The sequence below is a fragment of the Symphalangus syndactylus genome, chromosome 6 (assembly GCF_028878055.3).
Source record: "Symphalangus syndactylus isolate Jambi chromosome 6, NHGRI_mSymSyn1-v2.1_pri, whole genome shotgun sequence".
Lineage (NCBI taxonomy): Eukaryota > Metazoa > Chordata > Mammalia > Primates > Hylobatidae > Symphalangus > Symphalangus syndactylus.
Genome location: NC_072428.2, coordinates 36,207,083 through 36,228,406, shown reverse-complemented (window position 1 = coordinate 36,228,406; position 21,324 = coordinate 36,207,083). Strand labels below are relative to the sequence as shown.

Below are 21,324 nucleotides of genomic sequence, written 5' to 3'. Positions count from 1 at the left end.
AATAACCCCTCCTCCTGGAGTCTTCCTGAAAGCAAGGGTGTATATATCCTAGTGGAAAAATCTGTTTAATCATCCCTGGAATCTTGGGATTCTATTTTGCTTTTTTGCTTCATGAGAGATGAAGTTGTGAATATCGTATCACATTAATTCAGGACCATTACAGATTCTTGCTCCTTTTAGATACCTCTCTGGAAGAGCTTGATATTAAAAATTTGTCTATATTAAATATAGTTTCTCAGGGGTCCCAGTGAAGTCCGATTTACTTTCTCAGTTCTGTGAAATTCTCACTCCTCACAACAGTGGAGCAAAATAGGTGTGTGAAGCTGAAATAATTTATGCTTCTTTCACCTGCATTTTTTCATAGCAAATCGCTTGTCTTGGGGTTGTTAAAATTGTGCTTTAAGCCCTCTGAGTGGCATTTGGATTCCTGACACGGTGATGTCAGCATCCCTTCTAAGACTGAAACTGGATCTCCTGGTTTAATGGGCCCTTCCATGTTTGAATGGATTTTCTGGTCACTTTTGTAGAGGCTTTTCCCTTCACATCTGTATTTCTCCAAGAGGTAGTAGAGAAACAGCTGAGGCTGAGGCTGTGAGAGCCTTGATTCTGGTTAAAATGCTACATGTTGGCCAAAATGGGGTCTGTTCTTGATACGCTTGGTGGCTGCTGGCAGATGGAGGTTCTTTTTGATTAAGCTAGTTAACAGATTTCAAAGCTGATCTGTATGTACTATAGCTGTGTGCTACAATCTATAAGACACTGCCATCTTTCAGATGAGCTGGAAGGCTGCTTGCAGTCATTCTGCCGTGGTTTGAATCTCATCCTTCTGATGAGCTCTGCATCCTAAGCCTCCTTTCCATCCAGGGGAAAATGGGAGTGGAATAATATAAATAATGTGCCTACTACAGTGCCTGGCGTATTTGGTAATGCTGTCAATGGTGGCTTTAAGTATTAGGCAAGATTGCATCCTCTTTCTTTGGATAAATAGCATGGTCTGGTTCAGACACTCTATTGTGAGTTGAGTTGTAACGCCTTTATACCAGAGTTTGCAAACTCAAATTGCAGGACCAAGCAGGTAGCACATGTGAACTGAAAGGCTCCCATGGGGATTGTATCAAATGAGAGAACATATTTCTGTCTAAAAAGGGCCGCTAACTCAGGGCTACCTAAAAATAATAATCTGACAGGTGAAATCAGCAATGAAAAAGCCCAGACATTAGAAAATGGAGTTACCTGTTTGGCAGCTTTTACTGAACGAGGGGAGACCATTCAATGTGGAGACCTCCAGTGTGCCCACTTGCCTTTGTACCCACTTTTCTCTGAGCATAAATGTAAAGGATGCCTGTTGGAAAGGAACCTTTGGGATGGCTTAGTCCAGCTACTCCATTTATAAAGAAGAGAAGACTGGGGCCTGGAGAGGATGTGTCTTGTCTGAACCCTCATGGGTGGTAGTTCTGTGGAAGCTTGGAGCAAAGGCCTGGCTCTCCATGCTCCTGGCCCTTGCCGTGTCCATGCCTTGAAGAAGAAAGCAGCGTAGCTAAAAGCGTTGGTGGGCCTGGGCTTTGGAACACTGCCAGAAGAGCTCTTTGTGCTCCAACTTGGCTGGTGGCTTTAGGAGATATGGGAGGCTATGGAAATGATGTTTGGAACCAGTGTTGTTTCCACTTGGTGCCCTTTGCTCAGCTCCGTATTTTATGTTTTCATTTGTGTCTAAGCTATGTTCTTGTCTGTTATGTCTACTGGATTTATGGTCAAGGCAGGGAAAATTCTGAATTCTTACTGTATCCCCACCACCTTGCACGGTGCCTGGCACACAGGAGCAGTGGCTCAATGAATGAGATGAACAAGTGAATTCAAAGCCCCTGGCTAAGGGTCTAAAAATGTTGAGTTTATGAGAAGAAACATAGAAAATGTTTCATGAAATTCCTTCCACCTACACGTTGGCTAAAAACAGATGAAGGTTATTTTAAAATCTGATAATTTATAACTCCAGTTATGTTCTTATCTGACTTGACCAATGTAGGACATTTTATTAGGAGAGAAAAAGGTACATGGCTGTGATCTGGCTAGGAAATAATGCTTTTGTGTTGATTGTTCTGATGAATCAATGGAAGTATCTTCTAGCCACTTCTCTAGATGTTTCAGCCAAAGAAATCAGGCATATCTGTGATAGGCTGTCTTAAAATTATTAAAAAACCAAAAAGATAGGGAAACCAGCCAAGCTCTGTGTCCCATATTCCTCTTAGTTTTCAGGAGGAGGCCTTGGGGTTGTTTTTGCTTATTTCCCAAGGTTGTCAAACACAATGCTATCTCCACCAACATTTTCAGAGCAATTTTGGGGCTGCTTTGAAAGTTTTATGGTGTAGAGTGAAGGTGAACTGGAGTGGCAAAAACTGGTGAGGAGAGAAGATGCCATCTTCGGTTCATTTATTTTTCTAGTCATTCATATAAAAATCATTGATTCATTCAAAAGATGAAACCTGCTTTAATACTTTAAAAAATACCTTATTTTTAAAAGTGCTTTTGTGACCAAAAATAACTTCATAGAGTTAACTAGGATTTAATATTTAATTGAAGTTTTAGGTTTTTTATCTAGATTTTCTTACAAATCACATCTATAAAACAAGTATTTTGTTCATAAATTAAGATCATTTTCACTTGTTGTCAATTAGTACTTTATTAATTCAGGCAGCAGATTACACTTACCTACAAAATTAGTGCTGTTTGAAAACTTGGATAATTAAATTTTCTTAAATATTTTAGACCGCATTTGTAGATTTAACATATCTGGTTTCCTTAAGCTCTTCAGATATCTGACAGGGTAGATTTACCAGCCAAACAAGCAAAATCTTTCTAAGCACTTAAGCAACTCTTGCAAATCAAATAAATTAAAGTTACAAATGTGATAAATTATTTTCATAAACATTTCAATTCTTTTTACAACCGTAATCCAATTCTTAAACATTTCAGCTTAAAAGTCTCAAGTAAAAAATCAATAGTCATTTAAAATTGAAATCACAAGACTGTTTTGTCAGATCCTGTTATATGCTATGTATTCTTTTAAATGTTATAAATACATACTGATTAACCCAATGATCACAAAGCCTTAATCTTAATATTATGATTTACTTCATCATTCTTTTTCATCTTTTTAAAGCTTTCCCAGATTTAAAATCACACACTCTGAAATAAGGGTAGTCGGTTTATCATCTCAGGTGGGCATCACGTGGTTTTTTTTCCGACCGTTTCAGGACCAGGACGCAGGAATGGTCCAATCCTCTTCCAGGAATGATGGTTCCAGAATCATAGCTGAGTACACTGTAGTTCTTTCTGCTGTGTTATCGAGATCCCCAAGCCACTTCTCTGGAATTTCATTTCACCACATAGTAAACACGAATTCTGTAGGTTCCTTTCAAGTTGCTGTCTTAATCAGTTTTTGTAACTGCTTGCATCATTTATTGCCCGATTTGGGTCAGTGGACTTTTGCGCCTCATCCCAGGTTGTACCTAATTTCCTTTGTCACTTGATTAGATTCAACCAGTGTCCTTACTGCCTGAGTGAATTCTGCATGCTTTCCACATTTTTCCCGTCTGACTCTCAGCCACATGTCTGGAGTTATTTTACAAACAAATTACGCTTCCCCATTAGTTAGCATGAGTATGCCAAGTGACAAAAAGCAAAAGAAAGGAATTTACTATTTCTCATGGCTGGATCTCCCAGGGGTGCTTCTGGCTTTCAGTATGACTGGATATGGGCTCTCAAACGATGTCAAAGGCACACTTCCATCCCTCTCAGCTCTGCTTCCCACTGTGCCAGCTTCCTTCTCAGGGAAGTGAGAATCAAGTAGCCACTGGCAGCTCTAGGCTCTATTGCATTTTTCTTCATTTTTGTTTTTTTGTGTGTGTGTGCTTCATTCTTCTCAGCGTTTCCTGTGTAGTCACATAAGTTTGGGGAATGTTCCTTTAGGCAAAGTTATAGTGATCTTTACTGGACTTCACAGCTGTTAAAATGTTGATGTACTATTTACAGTGTGAATCTCCAAGAAGGCAGGAGATTCCACGTTCTCTTCTTAGGGCAACATTCTTATCACAGAGCATCTGGTGGAACTGGTTTTCCTCAGAATACATCTGCAAACTCACTGAACTAATCTTGGTGGCTCATGATCATTTGTACCCTGAATGGGAAAAGTACAAGTTAGAACTAAGTGACTTTATGTCAAAATGAACTTGCCAGTATCCCAGAGATCCAGAAGCAAAGGAGACATGGCTGGTTTTCCAGCTGCAGGGGCAGCTTTGGTTTCTGGCCACAGACAGCTCTGGCAAATATCGAGGCTGCCCTTGCTCATTGTGGCCTTCCCTCATGTCACTGCCCTTCATCCTTGTCATAAGTGTCCCCCACTCCCACCCATGGATTAGATCCCTGGCTTCCCCTCTTCTGCGTGGCTCAGTTACAAAGGCTTCCTGTGAACTCAGGGTAAGCACCCAGTGCTCCAGGCACTGATATGGGAAGAATCCTGTGTATCAAGGGCCACATGCCCCTCCGGAATATTATCTTGGTGTTGAAAGGACACGGGGGAAGAACGGTTACAATTTCAAAGCACAAAATCTGGGACTTGGATTCATGAGCATCTGTTACAACTGCTCTCCTTCCTCCCTGCCATGCCAGCCACCGTCCTCTCCCACCATTCCCCTTTCTTCTTCATCAAATTATGAGAAATTTTAAATACATTAAATTCCTAACCCCAAAGAGCAGATGCGAGAAAAGACACATGGGATTTTCTTTTAATCACTAGAACAAATTTGAGTGCTTTTCCATCTGTGGTGCCATGCTTTCCCAATCAGATCCTCCTGTGGTTACCAGCCTAGGTGAAACAGGCACAGAAGCTGTGACCCTGCAAAGAATCACTGGGCAGGGAGCTGGGCTTAGAATCCACTACTGGTGGCGAGTTTGCACCAGAAACTTGCTCTGTCTTGCCTCTGCACATTGAGTTCGTCAGGAGGTATTTAAGGAGCACAGACTGTGTCTTTGGAGATGGAAGGCATGTGGTCCACCAAATGAACTTGACATTGCTGCAGCATTGCCCCTCAGTCCTCACAACCTCAGTTTCTTCATTATGAAACACCCTTAAGAGTGACTAGGAGAATATGTGCAAATGTTGAATAGTTTGGCATGTGGCACAGGCTCAGTGAACAGCCGTTGTTGCTACAGAAGGCAGCATGACACAGACTAGAAGGAGCACATATTCTGCAATTAGACATTTGCTTTTTAAACCCAGTTCCAACACTGAATGACATCGGTCAGCGTACTTATTCTTTCAGCCTCTATTTCTTCATTTGTAAAATGGGCAGGATGATACCTACCTTGCAGGTATGATATGAGGACTGGAGAAATCTATAATAATATATTTAAAGTACACAGCACAATGCCTGATCATGATAAGCACTTAGTTGTTATCAATAAGCAGGCCCCTGCATATATTTGGAAGATAGGACAGCCCTTTGTATAGAGAATAGCTAGAAAACTGTGTAAGAGTGTATAGAAGCAAATAGAAATGTGTGACACTATGTAGGAATTCAAAGTAGGAGATGATGTGGGTGGGCTGGAGTATTTGAAGAAAGCCTTAAAGGAAGAATTTGGAACAGGATGGAGAGCTGGGCACAAGAAGTAGAATTACAGGAGTGAAGTGTGCAGAGTTCCAGAGCTGCTGGACCCTTGTGGATTCATTCACAATAAGCCCCTTTTGAGCCCTCACTCTCCCTGCCTCATCCTCCCACCTTGGGACCACCCTCACATTCCCCCACATTTCTGTGCGATGTTCCAGGTTGGGTTTTGGAAGCCAAATAGTGTTGAAGGAGAAGGTGATGAAAACAGGTTTTTAGTAAGCCTTTGTCTTCCTGCCTGATCAGCAGAGCTCGAGATGTACAGGCAGGTATCTTCCAAGCTCCTGGAATGAACTAGAGCTTTGGGGTCGTGTGTGTGTGTGGCAGATGTGCTGTTGGCTTTCAGAATCTCAACCACTCAGCATTTCCCAGGTTCCATGCTGCCACTTTGTAGAGCTTTCAGCAAGACTGTGGAAGACTGAGTGGTAAAATAATGAGGTTAAGTCAATGCTTTGGTATCAGACCTGCCACTCCTGGTGAGTGGCCTTTAACCAGGCTGCCTGGCCTCCCAAGCCTGGCTTCCTCCTGAGAAAGTGGGCTGTGTCACATCTGGTGTGTGCTGAGAGTTGATATAATACAAAACTGTCTGCAGTCACAGTAAAGAGGGTAGTTGGTTCTGGAATCAGAATGGCTGGATCAAGATCCACTCTGTCTCTTCCTAGCCCTCTGACCTTGGACAGGGTATCTGTTTTTTTTCTAAGCCTCACTTTTTCTGCCTGTACAATAGAAAAACAATAATACTTACCCTTTTCCCCCATAGGTCAATTAGAGTAGTGTCACACTGATCTTGGAAGCTTGTTTTATTGTCTACTTGACTTCTGACTTCTGTAAGTTTCGATCAGCAAGTTTTTTTGTTTTGTTTTTTGTTTGTTTGTTTGTTTTTGAGACAGAGTCTTACTCTGTTGCCCAGGCTGGAGTGCAGTGGTGCGATCTCAGCTCACTGCAACCTCTGCCTCCTGGGTTCAAGCAATCATCCTGCCTCAGCTTCCCAAGTAGCTGGGATTATAGGCATGTGCCACCACGCCCGGCTAATTTTTTTGTACTTTTAGTAGAGATGGGGTTTCACCATGTTGGCCAGGCTGGTCTCGAACTCCTGACCTCAGGTGATCCACCTGCCTTGGCCTCCCAAAGTGCTGGGATTACAGGCGTGAGCCACCGTGCCCAGCCCTTGATTAGCAAGTATTTATTGAGCACTTGCTACATATCTGCTACCCCCTAGCAAACAAATGAGTAAATGCAACGGGCTGACGTGACAGAGTGTGACAGGCTTGATGGGTAGTGGGGCAGTTTTCTTGAGAAGGTAACACTTCAGCTGAGATCTGAAAGATGAGAGGAGGCAGGGACAAGTGTTCATAAAGAGGGACAAGCAACAGAAAGCCTCAAAGAGAGCAATCTTGGCTTAGAAGGAACAGAAGTGCATGTGATCAGAGCCACTCGCAATGGAGAGGGGTGCAAAACAGGACTAGGGTAGGAGGCAAGCTCAGAGGGTCTTGAGGGGCCATATAGAGAGTTTGGACTCTTAATTACCTGAGAAACAACTCAAGGGTATTAAGCAGTAGAGCGACAGGATATTCTGACTGCTGCAGAGGGATAGACCATTAGGGAGCAGAAGCAGACCACAGAGACCACCTGGCCTTTTAGCAGTAATCCAGGCAGCGTTGACAGCACCATGAACTGCAGGGTGGCAGTGGGGGCAGAGAACTGCACATTTGGATATGTTTTGGAAGCAAGGCGATAGGACTGGGTGCTGGATTAAACGTGGTGGTGGTATTGGTAGGTGGGGAGATGGTAAAAAAGAAAGAAAGAACAATTGCTAGGAGACTGGACTTAGGCAGCTTGGGACTGACCTCATTCAGTTGGAGGGTTGGGAAGTGAAGAACATCTATTTTAGTTGTATTTGGGGATATTATTAGAGTTAGAGCTGCTAACCAAGTTGACAGGTTTCTTCTAACTGTTGCCGCTCTCCCTCCCTCGGCGTTTCATTCCAGGATTGAAGTCCGCAGAAGTCATACAGCAGCTCTGCCCTCTGACCCGACAGGTGCCTGCTGCGGAGTCCTACCCTGCATGCTTTTAGCTCTAGTCCCTAGACTCACTGTCCCTACTCTGCCACTAGGCCTGGGAAGGAACAAATTGGTTTCCCTAAAATTCCCAGGATGAAGTTGAGGATGGGGTAGGACATGGGTAGTGTCTGTAGCCACCCCTGCTATGGAAGCACTTAGTTTGGGGAAGGTATCTGTCAGCCTCTTCACCCAGCTTCCAATCCCCGACAGCAGTGATTGACATGGAGATGAGTCACATCTGAGGCAAAAGAGCTTTGTCCGGGGCTTCATGGCACAGATTGGATCTTTTCTGGGATGGTGTTTGTCTGTCTGTGTCATCAGCCTGAGCTGGACCAGCCTGAGGTTTTGGTGCTCAGGATGTGTGTTTGTCTTGGCAGCTGGGACGACAGCAGCTCCGTCAGCAGCGGCATCAGCGACACCATAGACAACCTCAGCACTGATGACATCAACACCAGCTCCTCCATCAGCTCTTATGCCAACACACCTGCCTCCTCTCGAAAAAACCTGGATGTGCAGGTGAGGAACACAGGCCCTCCCAGGCTCCTGCAGCAGCCTCTGGCAGCAGGGAACCTTAGGCTTGTGGGATAACAGGGCCATTTGGGGCAACCAGAATCTCCAGGTTGATGAGATGAGGCCCAGCCTCCTGCCGCCTCTGCTCTCACCTCCTGACCCTGACCTGTGTCCACAAGGGAGGGGTCAGGCAGAGGGGGTGGTGGGCACGGGAGTAGGGAGGCTTCACCACCCTCACTGTGTGGACTTGATGAAATCACTCTTCCTCCCTGGACCTCGGTTTCATAATTTGTTTAAAAACAAACAACAGAAAAGGATGTTGGACTTTAGCAGTTTTCAGCCCAGAGTGTGTGTCTCTTATTTGCCGCAGCGAGCCACTGCTATCCAGGGGCACGTGTCTAATCCCTCTAGGAGGATGGGGTGGAAATAAAGATTGAGAACCCTGGACTGGAAGGCCAGGATGTCCTGACCTGTGGTTGAGAACTCTGTCTCTGGGTTACATTCCCCTGCTGACGTGTTTTATTTGGCCCACAGTGTTACCCTTCTTTTAAACTAGATTCCCTGTCAAATTTTTAGAATTACATTATTTCACATGAAAATATCTTCCTGGTTGCTCTTGAGAAAAACAAAGATATTGCTTCCTTGAGCCTACATTCTCCATGTGGTGACAATCAACAGATGTCCCAGTATCCAACCCTTTAGACCTGCCACTCCTGCTCCAGTGTGCACAGCTGCTACCCTGCGGGCCAGCTGTAGTTAAATTACCTGCCTGACCCCAAGGCACTGGAGTTTTCCATTCCTACTTTAAGGCTTCAGATTTCATGCTTCAAATGTGGTGTAGTTTCATGTGGACATGTTCACTGACCCTCAGACCATTCCTTCATGATTGGCAAGGGATGGTTCTGAAAGGCCCATTTTACTAGTGGAGAAGTAGAGTGCCATCCTCACAGCTTGTCCCCAGTTTGGAACTGACCAGCACGAGGACTGGCCAGCTGTGGTGGCACTGGTGTAGTAGGCTGGAATCTTTTTCATGATTGATCCCTCCCATTTGCAGGCGCCACTCCTCCCCACCCCCCATCTTTGGCGAACCCTTGGGGAAATCTGTTTGGGACAAAGTCTCTCAGAGCAACCTTGCAGGGGGCAGAACTAGCACTGCCCCGTCTTTCTCTTTTTTTTTTTTTGAGACGGAGTCTCGCTCTGTCGCCCAGGCTGGAGTGCAGTGGCGCAATCTCGGCTCACTGCAAGCTCCGCCTCCCGGGTTCACGCCATTCTCCTGCCTCAGCCTCTCCGAGTAGCTGGGACTACAGGCGCCCGCCACCACGCCTGGCTAATTTTTTGTATTTTTTAGTAGAGACGGGGTTTCACCGTGGTCTCGATCTCCTGACCTCGTGATCCGCCCGCCTCGGCCTCCCAAAGTGCTGGGATTACAAGCGTGAGCGTGCCCCGTCTTTCACTCCCTTCCATAGCCTCTTCCTTTCTCAGCAGTGCTTTACTTCATACAGATAGGAGCTGATTTGGAAATCTATTTTCTTTTAAAGGTGTCTCTTCTTTGACAATAGGGCTAAAAAAAAAAAAAAAAAAAAGGATGTATCAGAGTGTGGGAGTAATTCTGTCCCACAGAAATGGAAACGTTTACTGCCTGATGAAATACATTAGGTGTTGCCTCCTGGGATTCCCAGTTACTTCTTGCATTCTTCATTTGAGCCAGACTTTCTGATTATTGTTCAGAAACCTAACCTAGTGACAGTGGGTCGTGGTAGTTGTTTTAAGAAACAAAAACTACTGGCTGGGCGCGGTGGCTCAGGCCTGTAATCCCAGCACTTTGGGAGGCCGAGGCGGGCGGATCACGAGGTCAGGAGATCGAGACCACGGTGAAACCCCGTCTCTACTAAAAATACAAAAAATTAGCCGGGTGTGGTGGCAGGCGCCTGTAGTCCCAGCTACTCGGAGAGGCTGAGGGAGGAGAATGGCGTGAACCTGGGAGGCGGAGCTTGCAGTGAGCCGAGATTGCACCACTGCACTCCAGCCTGGGCGACAGAGCAAGACTCCGTCTCAAAAAAAAAAAAAAACTACCCATATGACTAGAAAGGGGGTCATGGGTAATGCTCTGTATCTTAATCTAAGCAGTGGTTATGTAAGTATGTTAATTTTCTAAAATGTATTCAAGCTATGTACTTAAGATTTGTGTACTTTACTGTACAAAAAGCAAACAAACAAAACCTAAGCCACACTTCCCAAGCCGATCACTGTTTCATCAGTGATTAGACGCAAGTCAGAAGTGCCCAGCCAGGCTATGCTCCTGCCACCAATTTTCCTTTCCTTGTGAACACTATTTTTTTTTTCCTGAGGCTCATTGTATATTCAAGATAAGAACAACCAGACTGTCCTTAGATACTAAGGAGGGAACCAAGGAATTGCTCACCTGCATCTATGTATTCAGGGGGCAGGCTATTAGCGGTACTGCAGAGAGAGAGAGAGAGAGAGAGAGAGATCTGTGAGGTTTCCCTTTTTGACTTACAAGGTGGGAGAGGCTTGCTCCTGAGATGCAGATGGAGCCAGTAAAACACTGTACTGGAAGAATGTCCTTGTCTTTGTTCCCTTCTTGCAAAGCTGGAATTGAAATCTCTGGTTCCACATTGATAAACACCTCGGATTTGTACATGATTTTCTAGCTGATACAGTCGCCTCAGCTCTTTAGACCAGCTCTTTGCTTTCATCTTGTAAATGTCACATCAGAAAAGGTTGCAGAATTCTGCACAAACATGCCTTTTGATCAAGATCAGAAGTTATTTTAAGGGATGTAAATGGTTTACTATTCATTGGGTAGGTTTTTTTTCCTGTAAAACTACCTGAGTTTAAAATGTTGAAATGAAAACTAAAAAAAAGTAGGTCTTAGAGTAAACTAAATGCAGATTACACCAATAGTTACTAAGATTTCTAATGCAATGGTTTCTTTAAATGGATTTTTAGTGACATTCCTTTTGTTGCTGTCCAGGGAGCATCTCAAAATATTTGAATCAGCATAATTCACAGGCTCCCATCCTTCTCCCTCATATCACACTGAGGAATGCTAAGGGCCATTACTCCTGTCTGAGCAGCATCAGGCAATGGGAAGATGTGCGTTGCACCCTTCCCAAGAGCTGCGCCTTCTATGCCTTGGCTCATTTGGGTTCCTGTCACATACTGGTTTACCCTGGAACAGGGGGGCAGCGCACAGTCTGCCAGGCAAGACATGGGGAGGCAGGGAGAAGTGGCTCAGCATGTCCATCAGGAAAGCAAATTGAGGACAGGTTGCCTGCCTAGGTTTTTGCTGTTTGAAAAGCCTCTGAGAAATAACTAAAGCATCTCAGGAACAGGAAAATTGCTGTCTGGAAAACGTAAGAAACAGCCTCATGTAGCTGACTGAAAGAAGAGGAGACGAATCATTGGGAATGGAGATTCCTTTTGTCTGTGAGGGACTCCGCTATCATTGGGGACATTGAGGAGCAATGGAGAATGCCCCCGACAAAGCACAGGTGCCCAGCTGTCCAGCATCAGCTCCTGTGCCCACTGTTTCCTCGGGGCCAGGCAGAGAATCCCCTGCTTGAAGCCCAAGAGCCTCTTGAGCAACTCCTCCAGGAGAGCTGGTGAGTCCGGTTGGCCAAGCAGATTGAGGTGTCAGGGAGTAGGTGTGGACTTGGAAGCCAGATGATCTTCAGTTGTGCTCCTCACCCTATGACATCCTTGGATGAACTAAGCACTCCCTCCGAGCCCCTGCTTCCTCATCCATAACATGGCGCTAATTAGATGCATCTTCAAGGGTGAGTGTGAAAATAGCAGGGAAATGCTTTATCAGCACATGCTTCTCTGGGTGCCTGAGACTGGATGGTTGCTCAGAAGTTACTTTCTTTCCTTCCTCCTTCCCTCCATTTCTCTTGTCTCTCCCTCCCTTCCTCCCTCCTCTCCTTCCCTTCATCCCTTCCCAGCCCCTGCCACCTGGGTTAGCTGTTCCTCTGCCTCCAGCCTCCATTCATGTCAGTTAACTAAAGGTTGACTACATTCTTAATATATTTTGTTTGTAGTCTCAAAGCAACTCATCTTATTTTGCAGTATTTTATTTTGAGGACAGATGTTGGTGGCAAAGTGCTTTAACACACGCAACTCCCTCACATATTCATCTGTACATTCAGTATTTTCTCTCAGTTCTGTGGAAGGCACCATCCCAGGTGCTGAGGAGCAAAGATGCACACATCAAGATTTCCTCTCATTTTCAATGCCTGTGAAATGTTTAATAACATATGCGGAGGAAAAAGATAGTTCCATGTCAGTTTATTTTTTGCTACTCAGGGAAATAAAATTCTGAATTATGTGGCAAGAATTCCTGTCTTGTGTGGCCTTGAATGACCCTAGAGCTCTCTAGATGTTGGCATGGATGTAGGGATGGGGTTTGGTTGGGGGCGAGGAGGGGTGTCCCCTTCTGCTCACCTGCTGGGCAAGTTACTTTTCCTCTTCAGCCCTGTATTTTCCTGATGTGTAAAATGTGGATAATAACACAGCCTGAGAGGATAAGATGAGTTCAGGATGTATGTGGAGGGACACAGTGCCTGGCAGGATGACTGGCAGGTGATAATGTTGATGCAGATAATTATCTCCATGGTCACTGGGGCTCAAACTTGAGCCAGCTCAGCATCTAGATCCGCAGGGGATATGGCACAGGGAGGGAATATTCCTGCCTTCCGAACGCCTGTGGCCCAGTGGCAGAAGAGACAAGTACCTGTTCCCTAATGCAAGACAAAAGCAGGATAAATGCTACAGATGGACAACAGAGTGCTGGGGATTTTCAGAGGCAGGAAAGTTGGTAATGAAAAGAACCACTGTATTGAGTCCCCCCACACTGAGTTCATTGAGTTCACCATCAATGCTGTAAGAGACCTATTTATCATCCGTGTTTTATACATGAGGTAATAAGTTCAGAGAAGTAAGGCATTGTCCTCCAAGGTCATGCACAGCAAATGAGTGGCAGCACCCAGCACTTGAACCCAGATCTGTCAGACCCAAAGCCCACACTTCTTCCCCCACATCATGCTCCTCAGGCCTCCCCTCTTGCTCTCAGAAGATTGGCCTCCCTTCTAAAGTCCCTTGTGCGTGGCTTCTTTCCTCACCTTCCCACGTGGATATCGAATGACTACATAGACTTCCAAGAACAGGCAGAAGAAAACCCTTCAGAAAGGAGGTACCATTGAGATGGAAACAACTGGCAGAGGCATGGAGGGGAAGGCAGGATAGAACTCTTCGTACGACCCCATGTGGATGTCCTGCTGGCTGGTTCCACTGTTGCGAGCTCCAGGAACAGAGAGGCTGGGACTTTCTCATTTTTTAATCCCAAGGGGTGCCACCTTATAGTCCGGCATGTAGCTCATGAAGGATTCAGAGTAGAGCTGGGAAGGTGACCACCCTGGACCAAGCTAGGGAGATGTGATGGCTGGATGATTGTTCTTTCCAGAGAGAGAAAGTCAAGCCACATTCCCAGGCCAGGGGCATGTGCGCTCTCTCTGCCACTGATGGAATTGGAGTTGTATGGGTCCCACCCAGAGGCTAGGCTAGAGCTGCTCTAGAACTGGGGTTGGGGAGCCTGCCAGTATGGAAGGAGAATCTGCTGGGTATAGATATTAGGTGCTACTGAGTATGCACAAATGTATCATATACCTCGACTTATCCTTAGGGAGGGCAGTGTGGCATGGTGGTTAAAATGTGGGCTCTGCTTTAGACTCCCTGAATTTCCTGCATCTCTACTTCCTCACTATGTGATCTTGGGAAATTTTCTTTTCACTCTGTGCCGCAGTTTTGTCATGTAAAATTGAGACTATTAACTGTTATTTCCTCATAGGTTTTTGATAAGGATTAAATTTAATGATATATATCAAACACTTTAGCTTAGTGCCTGGGACATAGTAAGTACTCAATAAATTGTAGTTGTTATGCTACTAGTATTAGCATCATTACAGTTTGATTGGGGGGAAATAAGTATAGGAACATTAAAAGAATAAATAATGCAGTAACCCAGGATGTGGCATGTGCTAAATTTTCAGTACCTCTTAGAGCATATTAGAATATGTTAAAATGTACTTGAATGTAAGCTCCATGAGGTTAATGATTTATACTTGTTAATTGCAGTATTCCTAGTGCGAATAAGCTTTCCTGGCACGTAGTGGCACCCAAAAAATATTTGTGAAGTGAATGTTCCAAAGCCAAGTTATTTTCTGCCTCAGGGCCTTTACACATGTGGTTCCCTCTCCCTGGTATGCTCTGCCCCAAACTCTTCTTTTACTAAGTAAGTTTCTTCTCTTTCTGTAGGGTACTTCTTTTTGAACTGATCACTGTCACCTACCCACCTCATTGTCTCTAAATTAGGTCAATGTCTATATTTATTTCTCAGACTTTTTGTCTTTTTCCTTATAATAGTCTTCGTAGTCTACAATTACACCCTTGTTTGTATTTATTTATTCTATCTCTGCCTGTTTCACTGGATCGTAAGCTCCACCGTGGGTGGGAAATCAGTCTTATCCCCAGATTCTCTGACCCTCCATGGTGCCTGGCAGACAGCAAGCATGGAGTAAATTCTGGTTGGATGAATGTACTGGAAGTGTTTAGAGGAAGGAAACTGACCTGAGGTAGGTGGGACAAAGAATGGGCAACTTTAGTTTCTGTAAGATTGAGATAAAGATAAGAGGACTTGCGTACTTACCCTTTCTGATTAAATAGAGGCTGAGATCGGATAAGATAATTTTGCTAATGTCTGTTGTGGCCTGAAAAGCCTGTGTTCCTTGGCTCGTTCCTTGGCTCATTCATTCGCTCATCAAGCTTTGAGTGAGCTCCTGCCTTGTGCCCACATGTAGGAACTCCCCTCTCTCTGTCCCTTGCCACAGCTGAATGACGAGCTTCTCATAGCCAGGGAGTGTGTGTTTGTCCTCATCTCTAGTGACTAATACTTAGCTGGAAAAAAACAAACGAAAGAACTCATAAGGTATCTCTAATGGATGAGTGGAATTCATAAGGGGAGAAGGGGTTGGGGTGGTGTGGGGGAGGCGATTGAACTTGGGCTGCCTATCTGTTTTTAGCTTTTATCCCATTCAGCCATTGTATTCCATGGAGGAAGGCCTTTGTTCCACTCTTGGATGACAGGCGTTAGGCAGATTCTTGCCAGGTGTTCATTTTAATTTCCTATCTTGCCTACTCTCAGTAGTTAAGCATTGCAAATACGGGACTGGTATCTTAGTATACCCACCCTGAGAGCGCTCCTGACCTCCCTTCCCCATTTACTGTGCTGCTTCTCACTACTGACATCCTCCAACTGGCCTCAAACCCCAGGAGGCCTCCAAAGCATTCTGGTCAGCTTTATGCCTTTTAGCTGCAGGAGATCATTAACGTCACACTTTTGTCCCCTTCTGGGTTTCATGGCCAGCAGGTCAGGGCTCTTCCAAAGAAAGCTGGCTAATTATATCCCTTGTCAGAACAAAATCCCACAAGGGGAGCAAAACAGTGGCATATAAATAATGCTGGGGTCGGAGCAGGCACCATTGACTCTCCACATTTGGGGGAAGTACCATTCGAGGATGTGCTTCCCCTCAGCTCCTGGCTCTCCCTGATTTGAGTAGAACCAGCCGCCACCCTTGCTCACTTGCTCCCTTGCTTGGTGTGTTAGATCCAAAGATCTCACTGCAGTGGAGTGATGGGAAGAAGGCAGAACAAAGGGAAACGGGCCAGGAGACTGGATGCTGGTTAGAGATCAGCCGCCAGAGTTGGAGGAGGCTTGTTCAAGTGGCAGAAAATAGGTGGTGACTGAATTCCCACCGCATCTCCATCTGCTCTGCCCCTTCCCCTCGCTAGGGCTCTTTCCTTCTTTTTTCCTGGGCCCCTTTTCCTCTCTTCCCTCACTCCTTTCTTTTGCTTTTCTTTTCTTCTTTTTTGAGACAGTCTTGCTCTGTCACCCAGGCTAGAGTACAGTGGTGCGATCACGGCTTACTGCAGCCTCCACCTCCCCGGGGTGATCCTCCCACCTCAGCCACCCGAGTAGCTAGAACTATAAGCGTGTGCCACCACACTCAGCTAGTTTTTCTATTTTTTGTAGAGACGGGGTTTTGCCATGTTGCCCAGGATGGTCTTAAACTTGTGGGATCAAGCAATCCTCCCACCTCAGCCTCCTAAAATATTGGGATTATAGGCATGAGCCACTGTGCTCAGCCACCTCATTCCATTCTAAGGATACATTGATATTATTTACTTTCCTCGGACCAAAAAAAAAAAAAAATCAGGCTTTCTAACAAGACATCCAGAGTACAAAAGTCCAAACATCTTTAAAGTGATGATTATTTTTCCCTTAACTACTCCAGTGTTTTGGCATTTTTGCCTTTGGAGTGAGGGGCTTCCCAGCCTGGGATTTGGGAAGGACTAATTCAGAGAGTCTCTGTCCACAGACGGATGCTGAGAAGCACTCACAGGTGGAGAGGAATTCCCTGTGGTCTGGTGATGATGTTAAGAAATCAGACGGAGGCTCAGACAGCGGCATAAAAATGGAGCCAGGTTCCAAGTGGAGGCGGAATCCTTCTGACGTGTCTGACGAGTCCGACAAAAGCACGTCGGGCAAGAAGAATCCTGTCATCTCCCAGACAGGCTCATGGCGGCGAGGCATGACAGCTCAGGTGGGCATCACCATGCCAAGGACGAAGCCGTCAGCCCCGGCAGGCGCACTGAAGACCCCAGGAACTGGTAAGAGGCCGGGGCTGTCTTGGCCCCACAGTTGTCATTTTGAAAACCAAAGCCATAGTTAACTCTAGCAAGGACTTGACATTATATATTTTGTCTCAGGATTTGTACTCTGCTAACAACGAGCTTCCGTAAATTTTCACATCCCTACCTTTTACTAAGTGGAAATAAGTAAGCATGGGAGCCTCTTAAGCTCTGAGGATGGTTCGGCTGCTGAGACATATTGAATTGGTTTAACTAGACACTGGGTGAGTTAAATGCAGCCAGTTCAGGCTATTCAACAGCATGGGTTTACGAGCCGTGGGTATGGTGAGTTGATGTTGTCCCTGACTTAGGGGATATTTATAAACAAGGGCAGAGGTATCCCCTGGACGTGTTAGGGACAGCCCTTTAAAGGACAGAGGGTGAAAGGTCAGGAAAGGCAGGGGGTTCTTTCCCCCCAGACATATCAGTGATTGGCTGGCTTTGCTTTATCCTGGGTAAATTTAGACTGCTTTGCAAACGAGTAAAATTATTGACATTTCCTAAAAGGCTCTCGGTACACTAGTAGGCTATATTATTTTTATAAAAAGCTCTTTCCTTTGCCTCCCCAAGGGAAAAGTGAACCAGCTCTTCAGAGGAGGAGAACATCTTAAACAGACGAGATGGATGAGCTGGGCTCTTGGCTTGCAGGCTAATCTTGCTGATCTCTCTCTTAGGAAAAACAGACGACGCAAAGGTGTCTGAGAAAGGAAGGCTTTCTCCTAAAGCCTCCCAGGTGAAGCGCTCCCCATCAGATGCAGGCCGGAGCAGTGGTGACGAATCCAAAAAGCCCCTCCCCAGCAGCTCTAGGACACCCACTGCCAATGCCAACAGCTTTGGGTTCAAGAAGCAGAGTGGTTCCGCTGCCGGCCTGGCCATGATCACAGCCAGCGGGGTGACTGTCACCAGCAGGTCAGCCACACTGGGCAAAATCCCAAAGTCATCTGCACTCGTCAGTCGGTCTGCTGGTCGGAAGTCAAGCATGGATGGGGCTCAGAATCAGGATGACGGGTATCTAGCCCTCAGCTCCCGGACAAACCTTCAGTACCGGAGTTTGCCGAGGCCCAGTAAGTCCAACAGCCGGAACGGGGCTGGGAACAGGTCTAGCACCAGCAGCATAGATTCCAACATCAGCAGCAAGTCCGCAGGCCTGCCAGTGCCCAAACTGAGGGAGCCTTCCAAAACAGCCCTAGGCAGCTCTCTACCAGGTCTGGTCAACCAAACAGATAAGGAGAAAGGCATCTCATCAGACAATGAGAGTGTGGCTTCCTGTAACTCGGTGAAAGTGAACCCGGCAGCCCAGCCTGTGTCCAGCCTGGCTCAGACCAGTCTCCAGCCTGGAGCCAAGTACCCAGATGTGGCCTCTCCCACACTCCGCAGGTAAGTGAGTACATAAATGGTGCTGAGCAGAACCAGAATACAGGGAATGGATTTAGTAATTTCCTGTTTCTTAGTTGAAGCACCCTCTGTTTTTCTCCACTTTAGTCCTCCAGTAAAGCTGTTTGGTCAGATCCTGCCGGCAGTTTTGCAGTTGACTATTTTCCCATTTTGGGATGAAAAACTTAGGCCTCTGGAATCAATCATCTTAGAATCAAATCTTAGGTCCATTTTAATTAGCTGCCATATAACCTTTTTTAACAATTCTGCCTTAGTTTCCTCACCTGTAAAATGGGGACGATGATACTTTTTTGTCAGGGTTTTTGTAAAGATACATCTTTGTAGCCGTGTCTGGTCATAGTATGCACTCAATAGAAGTTAGCTACTGCTGGGCACTGTGGCTCACGCCTGTAATCCCAGCGCTTTGGGAGGCCGAGGTGGGCAGATCAGGAGGTCAGGAGTTCGAGACCAGCCTGGCCAATACGGTGAAACCCCATCTTTACTAAAAATACAAAAATATTAGCTGGGCATGGTGGTGTGCACCTGTAGTCCCAGCTACTCAGGAAGCTGAGGCAGAAGAATCACCTGAACCCAGGAGGCGGAGGCTGCAGTGAGCCAAGATCACACCATTACACTCCAGCCTGGGCAACAGAGTGAGACTGCATCTCAAAAAAAAAAAGAAGTTAGCTACCATCCAATCCAGAGTGAGATCTCGATACACCCTTGGACCTGGGTGGGTAGCTCAGGGGAGCAGATAACTTTTTTTCTTGTGTTAATAATTCTTCAGCTGAGCATCCTCATTATGGCAGGCAGTGATATTGACCAGCTCCTTCCTTTACTCACAAAGCCCAGTGTCCCCACATATACTTTTACGCTACTCCAGAATTCCAAGTCAGTCTGAAATTTTAACTTCCCCCTCCCCATCACACACACACACACACACACACACACACACACACACACACACAAACCTCTTGAAGAAATGTTTCTGAAAAAGAGAAATTGATTTCCTATTACCTTAAATAGACATCATTTCCCCACATTTTCACATTGGGTAGAAGCTCTAGATATAAACAAATTATTCACTTGTTTTAAGTTTCTTTTAAATTTATTCAACTTTTGCCTGTTCGTATTATCTTATTATAATATCCACTGGACCATTCTTAAACTACAACTGCTAGGTTACAGTTCATCCTACTTTCCCAGGAAATTTCTTATAAGAAAGAAAGTCCCAGGAAAAGAAAATCAAGCAGTGAGAAAATAAAAATTATATGCACACGTACATATTTGGGGATGAACAGGAATGTTTGAAAAGACTTCAGAAGAAGCATTCCACATGAAAGGTATAATGAAGCAGTTCACTGTTCTTTGTCCAGACTTGATTATTAGAATTTCAGTAACGATTTTTTTTTACCAGGGGTAAGTCTGTTGTGCTGCTCTTTGTTGTTTTAACAGATTGCCTTGTAAATGAAAATTTTCTCTGTTTCTTGCCTCAAGTATTATATGTAATATTCACTCTTTGGTATTATAGATTTCCTTTACTAACTACAAAGGCTTTTTACTAGACCCTTAGGCTAGTGTAATAGAATGCTTGAAAATGCATGCAGCTCCTAGGGCTCTACATTGAACACTTTTTAGCCAATTCCTGGTAAATTACATTTTTTCCTAAATCGTTAAGGTATTCTCAGTTCTCTTGATGTGTATTAGTATGGTGAAGACAAATCTTTGGTGAATGTGATAGATAACTGTCTTCAAATGATTTGGAGGACTAACAGACCAAAGATTAGACTTTTGTATATAGTCATGCATAGCAGGATGAGGAGCAATATGCAAAAGTCAGAAAAAAAAGTGGATGAGATTTGGGTTTTCTAATAATTGGAAGTGCTTGGCAATGGAGCAAGTTACCCTTTGAAGTAACGAGGTCCCTGTCATCACTGGAAGTATGTAAGCATTCTAAAGCCAAGATTCTACATTAGGATATTTCATTCCCTGTTCGTCACCAGACACAAAGCATTTCCCTTCTGCCACCACACACTGTAGTAAGGATTGATTGACTGATTGTCTTTACAATACTTGAGATTTATAGGACTGTCTGGAGAGGACAGAGATCAAAGTGTCACCACTTTGAGCACCCAAGGCAACCTGCATATCAGAAATACGTAGTAGTTTTGTCACTTGTGAGATACTTACTCCACACAGGTTTTAGTGAGTGTAATAGAGCCTTTGCATTACTAGAATGCGGACAATTCTCTGACTTTAAGATGATTTCAACATTCTACCAGAAAACTCTCTGCCAGTGGAAGAGGGGGCATTTATATCATTCCTTGCAGTCTGATGGCACATTTTTGGCCACGAGCAGGGGAGATGACATGGAATGACATTTCTGTGAGTCTGTCACAGAGACACAGTTCACACCCAATGTGTCTGGTCTGGTGTCTTGCGAACCAAGCAAGATTTCTGTATATGTCACTGGATAAGTAAGCTCTCTGGCTTCAAAAGATACATCTTTCCAGTTGCGCTTTCTATTGTGGATAAATCTCTGAAGATACTTTTCCCAGGCCACCTCCAGATCTAGATTCATGCCCTTGATTCTGTGTATTGTGCTGAGAGGTCAAGAAACCAAATCCCTTAGAGTTGAGCTGTCATAAACTGTGTGCCTGCTTTATGCCTAGGGCCGCAGAGACAGAGATGATGAACACAACCATCTTCCTAGGCCAGGGCAATTTTCTAGTTAGTCTATCTATTGAAAGAAAGGGAAGCAAGATCTTGGCCCAGTGTCATGTGAATAGGCCTGTAGAAAATTATTACTCATGGCTCTTTGGCTCAGATGGAGTCAGAGTCTCAGCTGCAGCTTAGAACTTGAAGACGGCAGCCTGTGATGCACTAGTGTCTAGGCCCACTTTATGGCTGACCTTTCCCTGAAGTACCGTTGGCCATTTCAGTAGGAATGGCTG

General features: G+C 45.1%; 1 protein-coding gene across 8 annotated transcripts in view; it reads left to right on the top strand.

Moving 5' to 3' along the window:
- The window catches only part of NAV2 (neuron navigator 2), a 782,645-nt gene that overhangs the window by 688,078 nt on the left and 73,243 nt on the right, over window positions 1–21,324 (top strand). For all 8 annotated transcript variants that reach the window (XM_055282148.2, XM_055282147.1, XM_055282146.1 and 5 more), the window contains 3 exons: window positions 8,098–8,236; window positions 16,684–16,975; window positions 17,671–18,373. In XM_055282148.2, the coding sequence (XP_055138123.1) occupies window positions 8,098–8,236; window positions 16,684–16,975; window positions 17,671–18,373 (1,134 nt within the window). The remainder of the gene's footprint in view (window positions 1–8,097; window positions 8,237–16,683; window positions 16,976–17,670; window positions 18,374–21,324) is intronic.